The sequence below is a fragment of the Taurulus bubalis genome (assembly GCF_910589615.1).
Source record: "Taurulus bubalis genome assembly, chromosome: 15".
NCBI lineage: Eukaryota > Metazoa > Chordata > Actinopteri > Perciformes > Cottidae > Taurulus > Taurulus bubalis.
Genome location: NC_136603.1, coordinates 15,918,454 through 15,943,457, shown reverse-complemented (window position 1 = coordinate 15,943,457; position 25,004 = coordinate 15,918,454). Strand labels below are relative to the sequence as shown.

Sequence of the window (25,004 nt, the reverse complement as noted above, 5' to 3'; positions counted from 1 at the left end):
GAAGAGAGTAAGGAGGAGGTTATAGAGAAGGAAGATGAAAGGGGTGAGGAAGATTTAGCAGATGAGGAAGGAGAAGAAGAGAGTGAAGGTGAGGAAGAGGAAAAAATAAAGAGAAAAGAGAAAAGCATTGAGACTAAAAATATAATGGGAGAGAGCAATGATGATGATGATGATGATGAGGGAGAGGGAGAGGAGGAAGAGGGAGAGGAGGAAGAGGAGAATGAAACAAAGATTAAACCAAAAACAGAGACCAGACTCAGAAATGAGAGGGGGGAAACAAAACAGGAACACCTTGAAGGAAAGAAAGATAGAGATAGTGAGGAAAATGAAGATGAGAGTGAGGAAGAAGAAGCTAATGAAGAAGAGGAGGAGGGAGAAGAGGAGGAGAGTGAGGAAGAAGGAAAGGCTGCAAGCGTCAAACATAGTAAGAAACATGCTAGAGAGGAGGAACAAGAGAAAGAAAAAGAGAGAAATACAAAATTGGAGCAGGAAGAAGCAGATGAGGAGGAAGAAGAAGAGGAAGAGGAGGAGGAGGAGGAGGAGGAGGAGGAGGAGGAGGAGGAGGAAGAGGAAGAGGAAGAGGGAAAAAATGTAAAATCAGCAAAAAACAAAAACATACAGCAGTTGCCTCCTGAAAAAAAATACAAAGATCATAAAGAAACACCCAAACCAGCACCGAGGAAGAAGCAGAGCGCTGCAGGAGAGAAGAAGCCAGACGACTCTCAGCAGTTCTGGAACGACGTTCTTCCTCAGTACCTCGACCTGCAGTGAGGCCCAGGAGCTGAGAGTGTTTCACTGAAAGGACACAGACTCGGCACCACAAGGGCCATGTAGTGAAACCTGCTCACTGTTGATATATTATTCTATATTTTATATTATTACTCTATTGTATAGTCAACAAATCACATTAAAAGACCAAAACAAACGATGCATTAGTCTCTCAATATTTCTGACTTCCCATCTTTGTCTGTGGCCCCCAGCACCAAGCTTCATTCCTAAATACACTAATTGTATTTGTGTCACAAATAGTTTCATTTTTCAAAGCTATACAGAAAAAAGACGCATTTGATGCATTTGTGAGTATTGATTGACGGCAGTGATGCACATGTGATTGACTCAAAAAGAATCTACAATGTTCATCATATGAAGAGTGGATCATGTATATGTTGTACTCAACTGTTTTTATTCCAATCATTCTTCTTCTTTACCAAAACATGGCACCTCCATTTCTGTTGGAGGTTTGTTTGTGTTCTGCTCTGCTAGTAGCGGCTAATGAAGTTCACTTCTTCCTTCTCCACACTACTCAAGACCCGACTCAAGTGAGGATTTGATGATTAAACGCTTTTGAGACTTGAAAATGAAGTGCATGCAGTCCGATGTTCGGATTGAACGTTCTGCACCCAAATCAATGTGTCATTCACCGCCTTCATGGCGACAACATCCCTGCACAAGTGCACTGTGTGTGTTTGGGTATAGATCAAGGCTTTTAGATGCTGTGATGTGTAAATAACAGTTAAAGACAATACAACTAAACCCAGATACAATCTTCATCCAAAATCATTGTCTCTAACACCACATCAAAGTAAAGCAAAGATGGAGTCAATGAACTCTTTGTTCACCCGACCTCACAGAGACATTTCAGACGGAGCTGTCGGCTGAACCCACGTAACATAATTACAGCTCAGGAGATGCTCTCACAGGCACGTCTCCACACGTCTCCACTTCCTGTTTCCTGACGAGACGCTTCACTTCCTCCATGTGTGGACTAGCACTCTGGACAGGGTCTGATCAGTCTATCAACAGCTGTCACCGCGTCCTCCTGCTATGCGTGTTTGTGTATGAAACAGAATGATAATCAGGTGTTGTAGACTGCCATGCAAATGTCAAGAGAGAGAGAGAGAGAGAGAGAGAGAGAGAGAGAGAGAGAGAGAGAGAGAGAGAGAGAGAGAGAGAGAGAGAGAGAGAGAGAGAGAGAGATACCACCAGGTCCTTCCTACCTACCAGGTGCAGGATAATTAGTTATTCTCTCCTATGCAATTAATAATTTCATGACCCCTAAAGTATAAATTGCACAACTTCTTTATGGGGTGACGGACTAATTAGTATTTATTAGTATTTTAAAAACAGTTCATGTTTTGCATCTTGAGTATTGTATGGTATAGTACAATATAAGCAGTGGTGGAATTGAATGAATCACAATGCGTTACAATTGTGACAACTTGACGTTCTTGTGTATTTTCTGCTGTAGTATATATATATATATATATATATATATATATATATATATATATATATATATATATATATATATATATATGTATATGTTTTATATGTTATATATATATATGTTTTAGTCCACTACATTTATCTGACACTTATAGTAACTATTTTTTACATAAAACAAACATTTGATATGCTTATATGATGCAGTGGGCCTACTAATCTATCCAGCTGTAGGCAAAATATAGAACATTTGCTCCACATTGACAAAACACATTGAACATTGAAATGCTCTTAGGTCTTTTCATTAGTGATGAGAACAAAACTAAATCTATAACAATATAACAACATGAAATGAGCCACTCTGAATGTTGAGTATTTTTTACTTTTGATACTTGTACATTTTGAGTACTTCTACTTAACTAGCATCTTTATATCAGGACTTGCTTGTAATGGAGTATTTTTAGAATACTTTTTAAACGTGTACCTACTTATGTATCTAATTGAATATAAATGAATGGTCACTGAAGCAGAGGAGTTTTAAAAGGAGAACTGGGTGTATGTATATAGATAATTGTGTCCATGTCACAGTTTACCTACAGGCTGTCTGGCCCGCCTCACGCCGGAGACCGAGCCTGACTGTATTTGGAGAAGCCTTCCTAGTTTCTGGATCTGGAGCAAGAGGCGGGCCTTTGGGAAGCAGGAATGCGCTGGAAGTTTTCCTGCGCGCTCCCTCTTCCCATGTTGAAGAGCCCCGCGTCTCGACATGGACATGTGGCCGCTGGTGCTCCTGTTCGTCCAGCTCTGCTTCTGCTCCGCGTACGAAGGTAAGGACCCGCAAAGACCCCGTTATGAACCAAGCCGGGACTAGGCGCAGGAGATCATTAATCCACCCGGTTTAGATTGTCTGGTGAGAAAGAATGAGGGGTCACTGATTTGAGGCTGAACTTAAATTAAACTCTTTATATTGGGTGAATATTTTTTTGCACCCATTTGAGGCTTCTTATCCCCACCGCTGGTTTCTGGTGAGCAGCGGTGGTGTTTACGCGGAGGGGGTGCGCAGCGGGGTGACGTTTCTCTGCACAGAGCTCAGTCTGTGGGCCGAATGAAAGCCCTGCAACTGTAGTAGAGGTGCAGTGTAAGTTACATTTTTGCCCTCCTTTTTTTAATGATTTACAAAGAACGACCCATTCACCAAGAGTAAATTAGTTTGTCACAGTAGCAGCAACTTACATAGAAGACACAAAAAAAGACACAAATAAATATCAAGAATGCAAAATACTCATATACAAAACAGCAGAGTGTATTTATTTAGGAAATTCAACTGTAAAGAAAGTGCAAAAATGCAAAGTATATGCAATGTATATGAAGTGTATGTAAGTATGTACAGTGACTAACTAAACAACAAAAGCAGGCCAAGTGCTATTGATGTTGATGTTGAGTCAGAGGTGACTCATTATAAAGTCTAATAGCAGTGGGCAGGAATATGCTGATTGTTTAAGACTTAGACATTTTGTGATGGACGTTTTCTCACCTTTTATTGACAAGATGAGTCATTTTTCTTAATGATCGTTGAAAAACATGACCGTTGCAGCATCACACTGAGGAAAAGCACCCAACATAGGAACCCATACATATGCAGCTATGGAGGTAGACAAGAGCTGGGCCTGTATATAGCCTGCAGTGAGGGGCTGAAATGACTTCAAAGCTCAAGTCTGAATGGACTATTGTGTGCGTGTGTGTGTGTAGTCACAGTGCCTGTAAATGGTTTGAGAGCGGCTGCAGTATGATCATACAGGCTGCAACATGAACACAAGCTGCAGAGCAGATTTACACTGACAGACTAAAAACTGCCAGTAGAGACTCTGGTCTGTACTTGTGTGAGTGTGTTTGTGTTTATGAGGAGTTTATTTTACAGGGGTGTGTTTGCGTTTGTTCTGGTGGTCAATAAACCAGCTGAGTCGTTGAGTGTGCATGTACATACCTCAAAACTGAGTGGCAGTGTGCCAGAAGGACTCCCATTGCACCTTTTGGGCTCTGGTATTAAACAGTGGAAATCTTTAAGCCTACATCGCTTCCTACGGTTAACAACCTCTTAAGAAAGTAGTCATAAAAGCCTGATCACATTTTCCATGACGATTCTTGTGCTGATGTGAGTCTGGGGGAGATACATCCTCCACATCACGGAGTAATTTGGGGAAATGCCAGAAAGCTCCATCACTGGAGAACAGTCCCTCTAATAAGTGTTCAGTTGTATCTTTACCAGAAAAAAAGACTAATACTTATCCACACATCCATCACAAGTGACAATAGTCTTCCTTTGAAGTCGTGTTTGCCAGTATGTCTGGACAATGTGTCGTCCTAATGTTAACTCTTTTAGCTCTGGGAACTGCAGAGTCAGTGGATAATTCACTGTGGGTTACATGCAGTCACTTGATCCACTAATGCAGATATATTGATGAGAGCAGCTTCAGGAGCAGACAGATGCATGATATATTAATTGAGCTCTGTGCTATGATGAGTTTCTTACTGTGAAACTTAATACTGAACACTTTCTAAATAAATAATTCCCAATTAACTCTGCTGCTAACCCCTATTATTCATTTCTGTGTCTCTCAGGAAATGTAGCGCTTCTTCCTACGCTAGTTACTGAGCCTTATGCTCATGCATAAGTATGCAAACCACATTTAGAAATGAACATTGTTGAAATGAAACATCAGTTATGATTTAAACATATAAATACAGTGGTGATCGGTGGGCCTTTACTGTGACTACTTAGCAACTGTTGTATACCTCACTCTAAAGCGTTAATGAAGATAAAAACAGCAGTAGCAGTTTCTTCCTCAGGCTCAGAAACTGCTGATGTGTGTAAGAAACCATCAGCTGAGGCGATGGTATCCAGTTTGAATGGGACAGAAATCATTAGTGCTCCAAAAGGAGTTATGTAACTGTAATCCTAGCCTTTCGAATTGAGCGATAAAGAATCCCATTCTATTCCTCTGCTTTCTCCAGCTCTGTTAGCCTGTAGCTACTTCAACACTTACAGAGAATGAGCTTCCACATAATGACGGTTTGTATTACAGAGCCACAGAAAACAGCTAATTGGGCTATCAGGCTCTGTAATTTAAAGCTCCCAGAGGTTTGCCAGGAAGATGAGCTTCTATGCTTCCTGCACAATTAACATTTTGACGTCTTTCTCGCTAAAACCTCATTTGAAGTAGATGAACAGGAATGTGATGCTGGCTGCTGATCACACCTCATCATCAGATCACATCTTATTCTTAGACTTGATTGCATCTGGAGTGCCTTTATCAAGGACTCACCAGGCTCAGACAATACAATCCAAAGGCAGGGATGCAGTGCAGTTTCCGGCTGTATTTCCAGCTCAATCTGCTCCACCAAAGGTAACAGCAGCAACCGTTGAGATATGCGGACACAGACGTTAAGAATGTGTCAAGGGAAAGTGGATAGTGCCACCTAAATCAACATGCGGGGATGTGTCTCTTTCTCTCGACCCTTTTCACAGAGATGACCTCACATGAAACAAAAAGCTTGAGTTTTGTTTAACCAAGCACATTTTCTGCTTCATACCGGGAAATGCAGAGTTACAGAGTTCACACTGCTCTGAGTGTCCTCATGTCCCTTGTCGTCTTGGTTACTTTGGAGGAGTCCAAAAGAAACAGTTCAAGACGACTAACAATACACAATATACACATACACAAGGACTAAGGCTTGTCTGGCCTGTTATTGTGTTAATGTTTACATATTTCTTGTTCAGTAGATAAAACAACTGAATATGTCTACAGATCACTCTCTTGGGAAACCCAACAATAAATGTTTATCAAAGAAAAAATTCCAAATGTTTTCTCAAAATCATTAAACGGTTAAAGGCTTGCAACACACATTGAACTGTATTTCTGTTCTATTTGATATCCACCGGAGGCTAATGTGGCACAATCGTTTTATTATAAGATATTTAAAATTGAGTTTAGGGCCTTTTTATTTCCCAGTAAGAGAAATATTGAATAAATACTCTTGGGATTTAGTCATCATAGATTTTATATCAAATGCTCCTGCTTTTGTTTTTTTCTGCATTCAAGTATTGGATTTGGCTGAACTGAAATGACATAACAAAACAGACTTCCAGTTCCATATGGAACCAAATATGAAGGATATACTGGGTTAAAATGTCTAATTGTTCTCTCGCTCCTTAAATGTGTCTACTGTAATGTGGGTTGCTGTATCTCTGTCTTAGTCATTATAGATGTTGCTTATTTTACTTGTCTAGCGTTTGTTGTGGATGTGCATATGAATTTATGAGGTTATACAGTCCGGTTAAGTCAAATTATTATTACAGGGCGGTTAAAAACTCTAAATAACAGTATGAATTATGAACTTCTGCTGCTGTCTCCTGATGGTGGTATGGAGGTGCAGGTTGGCATGTGTAGAGCTTTTATGGCAATGACCTCACTGTGAGTGAGTTAACGTCATATTAATTTTCGTTTGATTCGTTATTAGCTGTAACCGCAGTGTAGAGAGGTTGTCATTATCGAGCTAGTGGGGCGCCGCAGAGAGACTAACATGCACTAAAATACAAGACCGGCCGGCCCAGCGATGTCAACAAAGCGCAACATACGACACACACTGACATCCTTCTCTGCTCAGGTAGACATTTCTCCACTATATCTTCACATTGCAGATATTTGTTTGCTGCTAACATTTTAATTAACTGCTGAAGAGAAAAATGCAGAAAAATCTAGACATTTTGTTGACACATATTTGAAGTACTGGGCGCAGTTTGGGCCGAAAATATTAGCTTTGCATTAGCAGTGACTTTATACAGCTCTAACACGGGGTTAGGAGAGTGGACAGTAAACAGTTAGCATGATATCAATGAGATCAAAATCAGGATCACATGCGTGCATCGTTTCGTGCAAGGACTATAACTTAGTTTCATAAGGTGATTTACATCTGAGAAAAAGAGAGTAAGTAAATCATTGTTTGTGATCACACATCCCAACCAATCACAAACAAGTAGCTCCTATTTCCTGAGGTGTAACTTCTTGTGTCTTGTTTGCGAGAAACGGCGGCAAGTTGTTACAGAACTCATAATTTTTTCTGCCACCTAAACTAATGTTTACTTTGGAAGAGACACACACACACACACACACACACACACACACACACACACACATACACACACACTCACACACACACACACACACACACACACACACACACACACACATACACACCTGCCATGCCTCCCTCCATTAAGAAGCAGACATTTTAGACAGCTAAATCTGACTCAGTATGTGGGTTTGCTTTGTACAATCTATGCTGTGTGATCTGACTGCTAAAACTTTAAAACCTGTGTAAGTGTGTGTGTGTGTGTGTGTGTGTGTGTGTGTGTGCGTGCGTGCGTGCGTGCATGCAAGCGTGTGTGCGTGTGTGCGTGCCTGCGTGCGTATTTGTATTATATGACTTACGGGATTTTGGTCCAGACCAGCTTTTATTAAAGTGACAGAAAAGCCATGATGAGGAATGGAGGGAATGGGGACTCTCATATCAGGTTCAATGACCAACATGCGGCTGCTATACGAAGCTGAAAGAGGCTTGGACACTCCTCTCTTGAAGATCCTGAACAGAGGACACATTCACACTGGGGTTCATAACATCCCAGGGCCAAGATTGAACACCCTTCCCCCTACTTTAACCCCTTCCTCACCCATTTCCTCTTTCCTCTCCGTTTTTACTGCTTCCTGGACACATCCCTTTGTCCTCTTTCCTCAAATAATCCTGCTTGCTCATCACAATTCCCCTCACATTCGTCTTTTCGGCCTATCACTCAAGTGTGTCCTCCAGCAGGTCGGCAGCCACCACTGAGACATATTTCAGTTCTCCTTGAATGCTGATATTTTATGGTTGCAATGTATTTTCTCTGTCTGAGTGATCTGCTCACTGTGGAAGTTTACTTAAAATGGTAAGTGTGATCTATGAGCGCTGTTTTGGAACAAAAAGTTTCAAAATAGTTTCACTCCCTCCCTTTTTAACAAATGCAATAGTCACAGTAAAAGAAGAAAAAAAACAATACTGGATTGAGAAGAATGAATGTGTGTTAAACAGATTCATTTTCCAAACCAGCTGGAAGAAGAGGGGATCTTTTGTGAATTATTCCTTGTGCATGTGGTCTGTGCAAAAGATCCCCCCTAGAGTCTGGTTCAGATGAAAAGTTAAGCAATATTTTTAAGCCTGTTCTTGTGCTGTTTACAATGGAAAAAAAGAGGGAAACTGGCAAAGAGGTCAGCCCAGGACAGTGCTTTCAAACATTGCTTAACATCTTGGATGCAGCTCTTGTCATTGTATTAGTTGCTTTTTCTTCTTTTCTTCCACCCCCAGGGTCAGGACAGTACGCATATGGAGACGATGAGGACCGGTATTCTCGTAGATATAAAGGTGACTACATGCTCATTGGACACGGCCAATACACATTCATACGAATAAAGTCACAGTGAAACGGCAGTAAGTGTCATTGTTTAATATGTAGATACTTCTGAGTGATGCAAACTGCTGGGGTTTAGCGCCAGAGGGATTTAGATAAAATCCTTCAGATTTGATTGGCATAGCAAATACAGCACACTATGAAGCTAGAGGACTGTTAGCCTGCATCCTTACCAGCGTTAAGAGATCAGAGACCGAAGGGCAAAGGTCAGAGCAAACCATAAACAAAGTTTTTGCAGCCTGAGGTCCAGACACACACCTCTGACCAATGAGACTGCTCTGCTAGCTGCTACATCCGCTTGTAACCACAACCAACTAGCTAACAGTGTGCAGGTAGTCGCACAGAGTTCAAGATGTGTCATCAATAATATTTTATCGCTTTATTTTGATACAATAACCTACTTCTTTTAAACATATAATTGGAGTATGAAAAAAATATAACTGAACAATTAACACAGGATAATTATAAGTACGTATTTTGTCTTTAAAGAGACATAATTTAACGGTAGTTAGTCCAGCCTTTTTTGTGGACTGACTCAGTTGCGTCAAAGTAGCTTCAAGCTTTAGATTCGGGGTCAGTGAGACACGGAACATTATCTCAGAGGCCAAACCAAACTGTGTAAAAGCTCAAATGTAGTATTATTTTCTCTTACTCAAGGGTTGTGGAAACTTTGCCAACACACACAAAGAGAAAGAGAGAGAGAGAGAGAGAGAGAAAGAGAGAGAGAGAGAGAGAGAGAGAGAGAGAGACAGAGAGAGAGAGAGGCCGCCAGGGAGGCTCGCTGTGTAATGAATACTCATTTCTATTCCAACTGGAAATGTGCCTAAACTGGTGTGTTTTCTCTTCAAGTGTGTGCATACATGTGTGTTGATGTGAGGGCTCATCCTTAGCCAGAAGGAAATAAATTGCAGATTTTGATTTCCTTGTATTGAAATAAGAACTTTGTGGCCCCTCGTACTTGGCATATAACAAGGAGTTTTTACATAAGCGTTGTAGAGATGGGCAGAAGTGTCCACCACGAGAGGAGCAAAGTTGAAGGCAAATGCAATTGTTCTCAAAAGTATTAAAGGACTGGTCTTCATATTTACCATACAGTCACCACATTTTTATCTACCTCACAATTTAACAATTGAAATTATGATGTTACTGTTTTAGAGTAAAACTAATCTGTTTTGACAGACTAAATCCAGGGATAAGTATCAAAAAAGAGCTCCACTGTCAACACAACTATCTCTGTGGAAGTTTTCTCACTATCGCACACTAACTTTTAAACCCTAAGTGCTTTCTTCACATCATCGTATGTCTTTCCTTCAACTGAGACTATCTCCTCTGCCTCACGAGACACTGTTGGATTATGCGAAGTTGCAGATAAGGTAAAAAGAAATCCTCCGTATCAGTCTGAACTCAAACGGTGGGAGGGTTTTCACATTTTCACACTTATGAAGGGAGTCTTCCTTGGCGTTTATAGTCTTCAGGTAAGTGCTTATTTTTAACACTGATGATCTCTCACTCCAAGGCCTCACCATAGCCATAACATATAATTGCCTTGAGTCTGTGAAGTAAAGGTCATTGCAGCCGTCTTCCCTCTGTCTTTAGGGACCCCGTGGTGTGCGCCCATTAAGTTGAAACATGGGGACGTGAGCTGCCGTACACCCAGAGGAGAGCACTACAGGAACGTGATGGGGACTCGTTGCAAAATCCGCTGCAAGCAGGGATATGAGTCCCAGAGCTCAGAGGTGGTGTGTATGGCCACCAAGCACTGGTCCTCTAACTACGCCTGCCGAGGTAAAAAACAGACATCTACACGTGCATATACACTCATGCACGTGCACCTGATGTTACATTCTAGGTTTTGGGATTCCTGATAGTAATTCTTTATTTATTTAGCAAGTTAATTCTTGTCCATGGAATAGCAGTCCACTTGCTATCTTTTTCTCCAGCCTTGAGTCACATCTGACTGTCTTCATCAAGGGAGAGAGTGTGTTTTTTCTGTCCTAAATTAAAACAGCTTGTACTTGATGTTCAGGATTTTAAAAAAAAGAAGTTAATGTTCAAACAACAAATGTGTAAATGACTACATGGATAAATCTCATCTACTTGATGTCTATTATCTGCAGGGTGTGAAAGTCTCTATAGTGCAGTATTTACACCATGGCACACTAAATCACTTCATGGAAAATTACTCCAATACTGCTCCTGTAAGGTGGTGTGATACATGAAAAAAAAATATTGTGCAGTGTCGGAAAGCAAAAGTGTTTATAGCTGCCCTGAGAGACCACACTGGGGATGAAAACTTGGCGTTCTGGAGATGCCATAGAACGATCATTGTTTAAATAAGGTGGATGGTGCACTCAATCTGACAATAACTTGGTCTAAAGCCTACTGAGCCCTTCAGTACATCTGTTGCATCAGCCTAAATATATTGCTTTACCTGAACCAAATTGAATTGAGTGAATCCTCCCTCAACTCAAAGCCCTTGAACTCTGAGCTCTTTCTCTGACAGAGATCCGCTGTCCTAAGCTGAACATGCCAGCTAACGGCGGCTACAAGTGTTCGGACGGCTCCTACTTCAACTCTCGCTGTGAGTTCTTCTGCTCGCCTGGATTCAGTCTGAAGGGACAGAAGACGGCAACGTGCCAGTACAGCAAGGCATGGAGTGCTGAAGTCCCCACTTGTGTTGGTAAGACTGTGTGTGTGGTGGTTTTCTACATTATTTCATTTTCCACAGAGGACTGGAGCCTGCAGACTACTGAGCCGCAAAAACACATGTAACAGGTAATTATTTGCTAAAGGCAAACTGTGAGCTGCAGTCTGCAGTGTATCCCTCATAATGAAGGTTATATGATTGATATTTGGGGGGGTGTGGGGGGGTGGGAAACAAGCCTTGAGACGTGTACATGTACTCAGACCCACAAACAAACAAACATATGGTTTGTCTCTCATCAACAGAAAATGCTAAAAGTTTTTCATGCTTTATCAGATGCCGTCTGAGCCGGAAAATGACTCTTTTTCATGGAAGGCTGGGCTTTAAGGTGTGCACTTATTGTAGGTGATTGAAGAACTGGCTGAATGTTCTTGTGACCTTGTGACCTTGGGAACAGTGGACAATCACTGCATCACAGCCATCACAACGTTACCAATGCTGTTTGTGAAGCGCAATCTAGTCTCTGACGAGTCATGATTTACTTTACTTGTTTTGACTCTTCTAATACTTCAAAACTATTCTCAGAAAGCGGTCTCACAGTGTCTCTGATCATTAGACATGCAATGTTGTGGAGAATGAAAAGTACAGGTGTTTTGTTGGAACATGGTGCTACAGGAATGCAGCGTGTTGGGAGCTGCTATTTTGGTTTCAGCAGCAAAGACAAGGTGGTCATTTTCTTGATAATATTAAACATTTGTCTCTTCCTGCTCTAGCCAATTAAATTGTCATATTCTTCATTTGTGGCCTTTGTTGTAAAATAGACATTTAAATGTGATATTGTGTTCTCTGTTTGTTCAATCATCCTTCTCTCTTTCTGTGTAGATATGGATTCTCCAAAAATCAAGTGTCCTAATCTGAAGGATAAGTGGGCAGAACCAGGAAAACTAACAGCGAGGGTGACCTGGGACACATCAGAGGGTGTAGACACTGCAGATGGCATTCTCACAGAGTCAGTCTCATCTCCAACACCCTTTTAAGCTTTTTTTGCTTCATGTTGTATTCTTTTTGGTTCTTATCCCACTCTGAACAGGGAGATCACAGTGAAAGATTAAATCAGAGTCTGTCTTTTGCAGCGTTATCCTGAAAGGGAAACCTTCAAAATCAGACTTCCCAGAGGGGCTCCATAAGATGTCCTACACTGTGTTTGACCGTGCGGGGAACAAAGGATCCTGTCGCTTCACTGTTAGAGTGCGAGGTGAGCGAATAAAAGCTTTTTGATACTTTTGTGGAGGAGGATTTTCGGCGGCACTGTATTTTATAGGGTTATTTTCAGGAAGCCAGGAACAAAGGGAAAAAATAGAGACTGTAACGCCTCTAATTATATCAAATGTATTTCTAGTTTAATCTACATGTCTTCTTCTCAGTGCACAGCAGGTCAACTCTTTGAAAAAGAGTAATCATTGTTTTCAGGTAATAGTACAGTTCAGCATATATGGAGAATAAAATTAGTTTTTCTCTCATGGAAATTCCTTTAATTTCCCGATAATTAGAACTAATTACTGTTTTTCATGCAACTCATTTATTTTGGGTCTAACTGATATCTGTTTTAGCAAGGCTAAAAACTAATTAAATTCTTCAAACCAAAATCCCTCAATTTCTTGGAATATGTAGACATGTACACACACACAGAAGTCTTTTGTAATTTACTTCAATGCCACCGCGCTTCAATGCCATGCCTGTCATTTTGTGTCTAAAGCGCCTCTCTGTGTGCAGTGCGTCGCTGCAGCACACTGTTTCCCCCAGACAACGGTTACATGAAGTGTGACAGTGACGGAGACAACTACGGTGCCACTTGTGAGTTCACTTGCACCGGCGGCTACGAGCTCCGGGGCAGCGCTGCCAGAGTGTGTCAGTACGGACTCACCTGGTCTGGCACAGACACCACCTGTGCAGGTACACACACACACACACACACACACACACACACATGCACACACACACACACACACACACACACACACACACACACACGCACGCACACACACACACACACACACACACACACACACACACACACACACAGTCAGATACCAGAACGTTAGAATCCAATAATTCCGAGAGCATTTTAAGAGCTTCATAGTTTCATAGTTAACACACACACATACATACATACGTGTACTTATTATGTATTTATTTTTAATTACTTGTGACAGTTTAAAAAAATGAAAAAGACATTTGTGATTCAACATTAACATGATGTCTTTCTGTTTAATGTTGTTTTATGGACCTGAGACATTTCTAAAGTTTTTCTTTCTAGTTTTAGTCTAATTTCTATGCATTCATACATTTTATTTCTGGCTGCTTACCCCATTCCCTCGTGGGAGATGCATCCTTGCTTTGAACAAATTAAAATGTGATAATACCTATTAATGCCTACAGTTTTAAGGGATTACTCCCAGTACTGCAACATCGGAATTAATTTGGAAAGACATAACACAATATGTATCAAAATGTATTTTTACGGTTCTGTTTTAGATTAAAACATACCTGTTAATAATTTTCTATTTTTATTTCTTCTTTGCATCACTAACAGGACATTGTCCATGCAGTGTTGCCAGATTGGGATACTTATTCCTATTTCAATTATTATTACCATTGAATGTAATGTAAAAGACTTGGTGGAGATTATTTTTTATAATTACATCGTTTTAGGACTACACAGAACATATTAGATAGGCTCTGAGTAAACAAAGAGAATCAAAAATTGTACTACATGTTATGTTGATTGAGCGACATGTTGTGAGTTATTTTACCTGACAGGTAACACAACAGACTTGTGTTACCTGTGCTAACTGGTTCCATGTGAGAGCAGAAAATATATTGAATTTCTGTTTCTGTGAGAAAAAGTAACAGATGGGAGAGACTTTGTTGCTGGTTTACTTTCGATGAGGACATCTGCTCAACAGACCGAAAGAATCAGATTACGTAGCACTCGCTGTGTTGAATTAAATCTTGTATTCTTGTGCCGTGCGTCATATCTTGTCATATCACTTAATGCTACATTCAATGTCATCACAGCCATGAACATTAACGTGGGAGTGCGTACAGCTGCTGCACTGCTGGACCAGTTCTATGAGAAACGACGGCTCCTCATTATCTCGGCTCCAACTGCTGCCAATCATAATTACCGCTTCCAGATGACAAACTTACAGGTGAGGCACAACTCACAGCGACAACACGAGTTGTATGGGTAACCGAGTCGGAGGGAAGAGGCGACGGAAGTCAATGCTGCAGGGATTTGTGTGTCTGAGGCTGCTCACGAAGAGGACCGCAGTGTGATCGTGTGTTTGATTTGCTCTCTCGCTTTGCTGCATAAGTGGGACAAAGCAGAGACAAATAGATAGGAAGGGAGGATGGGTGGGGTGTGGGGTCCAGGAAATGTCGTGGCGATGATTAAATGATACTGACATCGGCTTTGATAAGGTTTATTCTGAGGCTGGATGTTTCCACGGCTCGTCAGAAGACGTTGGCTCTGTCTTTAGACGCCTGACCTTTCAAAGTGACGGGTTATCAGCTGAAAGACAAGATCGTGTTAAAGGTTTGTGAACAACCTGAGTGATCAGTCCTGGGGTCTGTCTGGTTGTGAGTTGTTTGTGCTATTCAGAGAAGAATGAATTAGCTTCATTGATAAGTCAATCAAAAAGTGAGGATTTGCTGTTTTGTATCATCGTAGTAGTATATTTTTGGGGTTTTGGACTGTTGTTTGGACAAAGCAAGAATTTTTCCTTATCATTTGTATCCGTTCAATTACCTTTTTAGAAGTTTTTAAAATTGTATGTACTCCTTTTATCTTATTATACCATCCATAATCGGTCAATATGCAAATATTGTTAATTTCCAAATGTTTAACTGCTGTTTAAACTCCCTCTCTTCAGCAGATGAATGTGAAAACAGCATTCTAGATTCAAACTCTACGCATACATTATTATGTACAGTGAAGGCCAAAGTCAAATTTGTTCGTTGCAGCCCTTGTGTTATCCATAATAACTTCAGTTCGACAGAGTTATATATCCTCTGTGTTCATATCCTTCTTTTGCCTGCATATAAATTCAAACTTATCGGTTTCTCTCTGTATCTTCCTCTCAGCACGCGCAGTGTGGACTGGACTTGAGGCACGTCACGGTGATTGAGCTGGTTGGGACTTACCCAGCGCAGATTGGCCGAATTCGACACAGGCTGCTCCCTCCAATGCTGTCCCTGCAACTCAGGTACACACACACACACACACACACACACACACACACACACACACACACACACGCACACACACACACAAATGTGTATGTTGCATTTTAATGCAGTAGATGTTAAAAGTTGAGTTAATGTCAACTCATTTATATGCTGATGACGATGCATTTTGCAGCTAATCCAAGAGGCTTTTTAAAATAGTTTAGTCTGCTCAAGAGGTAGGACGGTTTTCTCAACGCATAAAGGAACTCTTCATCCTTTATCAGTTCATCACAAACATTCAACATCAACACATCTGGAGATACGTGGTTTTCACTGGACAGTAAGTGGATGGACATTTGTAATCTGCTGAGCCTTAAACTGTTAGACAAATGTAGAGGAGTAAAAAGTACATCATTAAACACCAGTACATAGAATATGTACTTAAGTGCAGTACTTGAGTAAATGTACTTAGTTACTTTCCACCACTGCTGCTCACTGAGCTGATGTGCGTTTCCTAGGTTACAGCTTCAGATTCCTCAAAGGTCTTTCCAAATGGTGCTGGTAGACAAGCAGCTCATGGACAAGCAACGCTACCCGTTCCCGATTACAGCAGCTGAATTATTCACCACCATCGACACCTTCCCCCTCCGCAAGGACGAGATGGTGCTCCAGCAGGAAGCTGGCCTGACCTGCCAATCATAAAACACGATCCTCCTCCTCCTCAGTCACAGCAGACAGATCTCCTTTTTGTATCCTCTCATGTCCCACACGCCTACCTGAACTCATCCAGTCCTGTTTCCAGAAGGTGTGTCTTAAGTGTGTGTTGATCTGTTGGCGCCTGAAAGAGGTCACTAAAGGGAATGGGTCACACAGTATATTGCAATCATATTGATTCCTGTGTCCTCTGTATCTGTATGTTTTATTATTAATAATATTTTCAAAGCAGAATATGTTTTACTACATTGTACAAAAAGTATTTTTACTTCATGAACTGGCGTGTCAACTCTTCGTCTGGCTAATATTTATATCTAACATCTTTTAATAATGATGTACACTCTTTGGAATATTGTCTGGGTTTTATGTATACGGGGCAGTGATGCTCTGATTAAATATGTCTATCATTGAGGGTGTGATCTTCAGTGTGTCAATGTGAGTGCAAGAGACATGGATGATCGTCTGAGGACAAGTCAAAATAGAAATTGAAGAAGGGTGAAAGGAAATGTAGATGTTTGCAATCTGCATTTTCACTGCTAGAGACCGCTAAATTCTACACACCCCTCCTTTACATCGTTTTTTTTTGTCCAAACAACCATTTTCTAGAAGCATGCGTCATTGTTGGTCTTTAAAGCAATCGTTTAACATTTTTGGAAATACTCTTTGTCAAAAGTTAGATTCAGAAGATTAATACCATTATCATGTCTGAGGGTTAAATATAATGCTATAGCCAGCAGATAGCTTAGCATAAAGGCTGGCTCTGCTCAAAGGTAACAAAATCAGCCCACAAGCACCTCTAAGTGGGTGGGTTCAGACTGAAGGCAAGGCAAATTCTTGTTTGGGTTTTCCAGATCAAATAGCCAATATAGTAACTGTACAGACTCACTGGAAACCCTTGTTTCTGTTATTTTGTTCCAGACTTATACTTTTCCACTCGTCTTCAGATTCAGCCCCAGTGATAAACGAGACATCTAATTGCATCGGTCCATTGACTTCCTTTGCAATGACGTCATGTATCGCTTTGTGTTCTAATAACATGTTTTTACGTCAAACAACTAGCAGAAAGTTACTGCTTTTGCCAAATGAATAGTTGGTCATAACCCCAATATAACCCCAATTATAGATGAAACAGCGTAGATATGACGTGCTAATTTGTTAGAATTAGAGCGGTGGTTTTGTCACCGTGAACTGAGCAAATTGTCTGTCAGCCGTAGTTGGTATCTCATGGGCTAGAGAAACAAACTTGTTTCACTGGCAGATATTTGCTCTTCCAACTCCAAAAAGATAATGGTGTGCTTGAGATTTTGTGATGTTCTCAATAAGCACAGCTGCTCTTCGGGAAAAAAAGCCTTGAAATCTTGAAACGTGTGAAGGAGCAAATTTAAGGCATTTGCATGTAGAGATGTAATGTGCATTTTTTAAGTTCGTTAAAACAATAAAATCACAACATTGTTTCGACTTAGGCAGATCTTCAGTAAAGGTAAAGCAGGAGTAAACATCTGAGCCTGGCCTTGTTTATGCATTCATTTACAGGCGTCTCCTGATTGGATAAGTGGAACAACAGATGGAAGATAACGAGTGTCCTTCAGAAAGCACAGTCTAAACCCCCAACACCAAAACATTTGCAGAAAAAAACAATCAATAACAAATTAAAGGCAAACACAGTTATTAAAAAAAAAACAAAAGAGTGTGAAATCAATTTCCTCATTCAGGCCTGGGTAGAGTGTTGCTTGCTTTTTGGGAGGATTTGAGAAACATTCTACTTTTTTATTGGATGCTTTTGCTCAGAGTCCCACAAAAACAACAACTACATTTATACTTTTAGGACTCTGGATAAAAAAGTTATTGAAAAGAAGGATTTTTTTTCTCCTGGCTGTACACAAAGACAACACCTAATAACTCATCTAAATAGTTTAATATAGGATGTATCCTCAAACAGAAAAGGCAAACAGTCTATGGAAAGATGGGTTTATTTCAAAATAACAGATTTGCGACAAAATAGGTTTGAATACAATGAGTTTGACGCATGGAAACCAGACACAACAGAGATAGTACATGCTGGAAATCAAGAGTTTCTTCAGTAATCAGATATTGCACGAGCCTCTCATCTAACGTATGTTGTACAGTAAACACCATGTATTATTACTATAATTGTGCAGTGTGAAACTGTCGTGCTCAGGGAGTTCAGAGCGGAGGACAAGCGCAACAAAATTGGCATTCCACATGAGAAATGGTTGTTCCGGGTTTAACTTTTGAATGGTTATTGTGAAATTTGTGATTTATCGCAGGAGGGTGGACGGCAGAGCCCCGGGCAACAGGGACAAGGTGACTGTCACTGCCTCATTATTAGGCTCCCCCTGAGATGAAGGCAGCTGGCCTCATTGCTGACTCACTCTATAACACACAGCCTGTCTCAGGGTTCCTGCTCTTTCTCTTCCGAGTGTAAAATTATCTATTTATCAGTGCTTCACCTAACTTTTGTTCTTCTACCTCTGTTTTCTCTAACACCATGCATTTTCTATTATCACACTGATACAGTGTTATGATCATTTACATTGAAGTTAATTATTGTGTACTCCTTCTGGATTATTTTTTTCCCTGACAACCAGAGGTGGAAAGTAAGCACTGCAAGTACATTGTTCAACACCTTTTCAAGTGAGTCAATTATTGATCAACAGAAAATATTTGCCTTAAATTTTTGCTTTCAATTAACTGGTTGTCATTTATCAAGCCACACGCCTAGGAGTCTACCGCTACAGCCATGCCAGCAGCTCTGTGCGGCTGTGCATAAGCCCAGTGGAGCTTTGAGCTAATCGCTAACATTAGCATGCTAACATGCTCACAAAAACAATGCTAGTGATGTTTAGCAGGTATAATGTTTACTATGTTAACTAACTTAGTTTAGCTTGTTAGCCTGCTCATATTTGCCAATTAGCACTGAACACAAACATTGTCATTAGTTTTGACCTGATAAAAAAAGCTAAAGACACATCAGTTATTAGCCTACAATTCACCTTGTACAAAATTGCATGACAATCTATGAAAGATATTTTACTCAAAACCACAAATATCAACCTCATGGTGGCGCTAAAGTCATTAGCATTCATTGACTTGGATTGGGAACCATAAATACCTGTACAAAATGTAATGACAATCCCTCAAATCGTTCAAAATCAAAGACATTACCATCAATGAAATGCTCAACATTTGATGGTTCCAGCTCCTCAAATGTAAGGATTTGTTATCTTTTGCTGTTTCATGTCATTGTAAATTGAGTGTCTTTGAGTTGGAAACTGTTGGTTGGACAAGACAAACTTTTGAAATTTGAAGATGTCACCTAGGCCACTTTTTTTTTAAATGAATAATTTAGTGATTGAAATCCACAAATCACACACAAAGTTATCCAAAAAAATAGCTGCAGTCCTTGTTTTTGAGTATATTTTAAAATCAGTATTTATACTTGCACCTCACATACAATATCAGAGCAGCCTGTCGGAGGATACTCCATTAGCTGTGATAACATGTACCCTCATAAAGTGATCGAAAAGAACGTTTATAAATAAAAGATGGCCGCTACTTTGGAGAGGGCAGTGAAGATTAACAGAGACTGAGAAGTTTAAAAGAAGTCCTATTAAAGTAATTTTAACTATGGCGTCTTCCTCAGTAATAATTAAGTCTTCTACTTGAGTAAGACCGTCGTACAAGAACTAGTCACTTTCCACCTCTGTTTATAAGGGAACGACTCTCAACATCATTATGTGCTTCAGACCAGGATGCAGCTTGGTTGCTCATAAAGGGAATGTCTAAGTCTACATTATTGATCAGTGTCAGTGTCTAACGCCTTACAAATGGTCTCCGTCAGCTGTACTACATGCAGATACGACTCTGGTTCATGAAGCACAGAGACGAGAAAGGACACATCAGGGGTCACACCGTGTGCTTATTTGGCTAGGTAAGTTACATACAACACGTGTTTTTCATATACAGTGGTAAACAGCAGTGATTGGTCAAAGACTACATGCTTTGGAGAGGGTGGGGCACATGTGGATGAGTGTGTAAGGCATGACTGGCTGAACAGGGCATCTCAGGGGGAAAGAAGTAGGGAGAAGGATGGTCTCTATTCTCTAATGAGCGTTTGAGTCCTGAACACTTTTTTTCTTTCTCTCAACCGTTCCACTTCTCCAGCTCACTCCTTCTGCCTTCACATCACATCTAACCCTCACTTTGATTCTTCTTTTATCCTCTCTATTGTCTGTAAGTCGATCCAGCTCATGTGCTGCACTTGCGCATGCTAGATCGTAGCATCAGTGTACACTCATGAGGGACTTCTGGGTTTTCAATCATGCGTTGCCACAGCCGCTGTTCCTCCCCGTCGGAGTCCATCCAGTCTACCTCATTACCATAGCTGGTACCTGGAGGGGAAGAGAAACAAAGACAGAAACACTTGTTTTACTGTTTGAACTACTAGCGAGCCCTGAGGAAATGAACGCCCACTCAAAACTTTTGGATATAAGATGAAGTGATATCTGTAGTTAACTTTATAACGATACATGAACGAATTATGTTTTCATGTTGTGCCATGCAAACAACCGACGTGGGCTTACAATATATAGATCCAGAATATGTGGTTCCTATAAAAGCATACACATTTAATAACCATTCAAATTTTTCATCATCGATAAACCAGAATATTCAGGGTTTTGTCAGGCCACTTCATGGAAAATAGGCACATGCAAATCATCATAGTGATTTCCATTTCTCCCAAATCTTCAAAATTTCAGTAAAGTTCTTGAGCAAATGGAGAACTGTGCAAAGTTTCAAGGACTTTGATCTTCTAATGTCTTGTGCAGTCTTGTCACACACCTGTGCCAGCTCCGAGCCTGACTCCTCCCAGGAAGACGTTGCTGGCCAGGGCTTCTTTGTCCCACACGGTGAGCTCCAGACAGACGTTGTTGAGGTCTCCCGGCTGCAGGCCGCAGTACGTGAAGGTGTGGTTCCACTGCGGGTTCACGGTGCGCCGCTCCACCACCGTCTTGTGCTTGGTTGACTTGTTGCTGTCAGGGAGGAGATATCTTGGAAAAAGAATACAACTTTATTTTACAATACTCAGGTTGGGGTTTTCCAAAATCACATCTTATGTAACAATGGAGGCAAGGGCACTTCTCCCCCATAATCTGATTCCCCCATATCAGAGTCAGAAAGTGATATGTTGTTGGCTTGTTAGTGTTACTGGAGAGGCCTACCGGGCATATTTATTGTTGGAACGTCAATTGAGTGATTACAAAGACAAAAGAAAACCCCACAATAAAACCCAAAACAGCCACAACATCGTTCAGTCTTGGGGTCTTGCTCATGTAGTGGGGTGGGGGCCCGTTGTGTCATTATCTATTTGGAGTTTATTCACTTTTTTGGGAAATGTAATGTCTTTATTTGACAGTGACATTGGAGAGTGACAGGAAATGTGGGGAAAGAGAGTAAGAGGAAGACTTGCAGCAATACGTCAGTATACTCCCCAACCACTTGGTTATCGGTCACAGCAGCTATTATTTATATTATGTCTTATGAGCATATTTAAACTTCTTTATTCAGAATTAATTAATTTAAACGAATGATTGCATAGCATATACATTATTATTGCCAAGAATCGTGGCTTTGAAAGTTAGTAGATTTGTGTAATTTTACAAATGTGCCACCTTTCTTTAAACTGTTCACCATCTCGCCCCATTGAAAAGGTTCCAACTCCATGAAAAGAGCGTCTCACCCTTTCACAAAAGGATCGGAAGTGCCTCCAGACTTGACCGCAGTTAGATTTTTGGCTCCTTTGACCAGCAGCTCAACCATGCCCCCTTTAGGCAGAGTGAAGCTGCTCGTCTTCTTGGTCTTCAGGAATCCTTTTTTCACTGAGGGTGGAGGGAAGCACAGAAAGAACAAACAATCTTCATTTCAAAGGTTTCAGTTTATTTATGTAACCCTTGCGAAACAAAACCAGTTTGTGGTAAAGCACTTTAAATAATGAGGAAAATGCATGCCCCACAGACATGTGTGCCTTACAGGCAAAGCACACACTTAGGACACGCGTACTTATCTAATAATGACGTATAACACAGAAAAGAGTGGTGTACATTTAGATACACGAAGACACATCATCAAAGACAAAAGCAGAATCAAAAAAAAAAAACCCTTAACTTTATGTTAAGTGTGACAAAACCTCTAAACGATATATATATATCTAGATATCTATATATCTATATATATATATATTTAACCCGGTTACCAAGCAGCATTCCACTGGCGGGTCACTCATTATTACAAACCCATGCTGTGCAGGCAAAGATTGGTCAAACCCAAAAAAAATTCCAAATATGTCAGTGAGTTTTGGGGGAAATAAATAAAAAATCTGTCCATCTGTTAAGGCAATCTTTCGAGCAGTTAATTATAACTCTTTTAAAAAACACAATTTGAGTTAAAACATGATACATAATATAATCTATATTGGTCATTGCAACCATAAATGTACCTTGTACTTGGTCCAGCGGCAGCATGAGGTTTTTCTCTGCAGGAATGTACTTCAACACGACAGTCAGTTCTCCTTTATACTGCATGGAGGAGTCTATGTTGCCCTCCGCCTACACAAACATAGTTCACATCATTGACAACCCTCTCGACCGCTCAACAACATGTGTGACAACGCTCTGATTCCGGTTTCTACCTTGGGCTGCAGAGCGTACCAGTCCTCTATCTGGGAATCAAACTCCCAGGAGTCAAAGGTCAGCTCCACCTCTCCCAGGAAGCTGTTGCGTCCAAACCGGTCGTGGTGCCACACCGAGACCTGCAGCGTTCGAGTCTCCAGCTGAGAGTGGCTGATCACGTACTGCACGACACAGCACAGACATGATGAGCTCAATGGAATACAAGTTTGGAATTCTTGCAATTTAGGTTTTTCAGCCACTGACTCTGAGATTCTCATTGAAAACCGGGTTAATGGTGTTGGCCTTGATGCTCGTCTTCCTCTTGCTCTGTCGTGACATATCTGGCAGCAGGTACGTCTTCACATATCTGCCATAACAAAGACACAGCGACTATTTATTCTTGTTTAATCCAACAACATGAAATATCCCCTGCCCCTGAATTACTAAACTACACTAAACCCATCCTTTACACGTCACATTACTCCGAAAATAAAACTGAAAACTATTTAAAAAAGCGAGTAATCTTTCAAGACCGATTGATGGTGTTTGTGCACTCTCACGTGTCCGTGCGTTGCCTCCTCTCGTCTCCGGTTGCCAAGTTGTGACACTCTTTCACCAGGACGTTGAGGGCACCGGTCTTGTAGCTGTAGCTGATGTTCAGCAGGATCTCGCCGCTCACCCGAGCGTTGCCATAGTCACCGGTCTCACTGTACATGCTCATCATGCTGTTTATGCTGGTCTGTTTGGCAAAAGACAGAGAAAAGAGAGGGGGAGATGTAAGAGGGGCAGGAGGTCAAGGAGAGTTGAAGGGGTGAAGAAAGAACACAACACATGAGGGATAAAGCATTAAAGAGAAACAGGGGAAGATTAAAAAAACAAAAACATAATCTAATGCAGCGATTCTCAACCTTTTTTCAGTGATGTACCCCTTGGGAAATATTTTTTCAGCCAAGTACTCCCTAACCAGTGCAAAGCATTTTTGGTTAAAAAAAAAGATGCAATAAACAGCTGTGACATCAGTGTCTGATTTAATATAGAATATATACAATTCAGTTTATGAACGTACACTTATATTACTGAATATTTATTAAATAGATGTTTTTTAAGGATTTTTGAATGGATGGTAATTTTTTATAGATATTTTGTATCGTACCCCCAGTTGAGAACCACTGATCTAAAGTATTACAGAGCGCTGATAAAACAAGGTAAAAAACAGTTGCAGCCTTTTATGTGTAATATTGAAGGTAAGACTGAAAAAATGAAAACAAAATGACATTGCTTCAACTTTTTCTCTTTCTCTGTTTTCTCTGAGACAGTGACCATTCCTTATCGATCAACCTGGCAATCATTTCCTTGATTAACCTTTTGATTGTTTGGTCTTTGTAATGTCAGAAAACAGTGACAAATACCTGTCCACAGTTTTCTAAAGTTTAACATAAAGTATTTAAATTGCTTATTTGTCAGAAGAGTGGCAGCTGCCAGCCATGTGGTTGTATTATTACCGGTACCATCCAGACAGTTAACACAACATTAAACTGTCTGACAGTGACTTTCATATTTTCCAAGTTAGAGATATTGAAGAGCATATTTTGCCTCCTCATGTTGTGTACCTGCAAAACCTATTTCATGAACAAAAGACTCCAATCATTACAAACCCAGCAGGTGATTTTGTCTAGCACACACGACTGTTGTAGCTTTGGACAGGATTTAAATGTTTTAATCCACTGATAATAATATTCCTCTCTGGAGAGCGCTGAGGAAAGACAGACAGAAATGAGCCACACTGGGTTCCTTCTACTGGGAAGTCCACGTATATCCTGCTTGGAGCAGTGGGATTAATGACCAACATTTGAATGTAGGGAGTGTATAGACTTAATGGAAATAGATGCAGCTAAATAAACGTATGAGCAAAAAGCCAAACTCAACAATATAATCAGGAAAAAACTCAGCAAGCAATTAAGAAATTCATGAAAGCCAGATATTTGTGCTCTGATGCGTATTACTG

At 40.6% G+C, this 25,004-nt stretch overlaps 2 protein-coding genes across 2 annotated transcripts in view; one reads left to right on the top strand and one right to left on the bottom strand.

Annotated features, from left to right (window-relative positions):
* The first annotated feature begins 2,982 nt into the window (after positions 1 to 2,982).
* srpx (sushi-repeat containing protein X-linked) lies at positions 2,983 to 16,722 on the top strand. Its single transcript, XM_079231444.1, has 10 exons — positions 2,983 to 3,047; positions 8,620 to 8,676; positions 10,319 to 10,507; positions 11,226 to 11,402; positions 12,249 to 12,375; positions 12,500 to 12,621; positions 13,140 to 13,319; positions 14,445 to 14,578; positions 15,513 to 15,634; positions 16,115 to 16,722. The coding sequence occupies exons 1-10, from the start codon at positions 2,987 to 2,989 to the stop codon at positions 16,296 to 16,298; spliced, it is 1,353 nt and encodes a 450-aa protein (XP_079087570.1). The 5' UTR covers positions 2,983 to 2,986; the 3' UTR covers positions 16,299 to 16,722.
* A 3,857-nt stretch (positions 16,723 to 20,579) lies between these two features.
* The window catches only part of sytl5 (synaptotagmin-like 5), a gene marked incomplete at both ends in the record, with an annotated part of 12,999 nt that continues 8,574 nt past the window's right edge, over positions 20,580 to 25,004 (bottom strand). The window contains 7 exons of the mRNA XM_079230794.1: positions 20,580 to 20,722; positions 21,174 to 21,382; positions 22,072 to 22,210; positions 22,828 to 22,936; positions 23,020 to 23,181; positions 23,264 to 23,366; positions 23,560 to 23,738. Of these exons, the coding sequence (XP_079086920.1) occupies positions 20,580 to 20,722; positions 21,174 to 21,382; positions 22,072 to 22,210; positions 22,828 to 22,936; positions 23,020 to 23,181; positions 23,264 to 23,366; positions 23,560 to 23,738 (1,044 nt within the window). The remainder of the gene's footprint in view (positions 20,723 to 21,173; positions 21,383 to 22,071; positions 22,211 to 22,827; positions 22,937 to 23,019; positions 23,182 to 23,263; positions 23,367 to 23,559; positions 23,739 to 25,004) is intronic.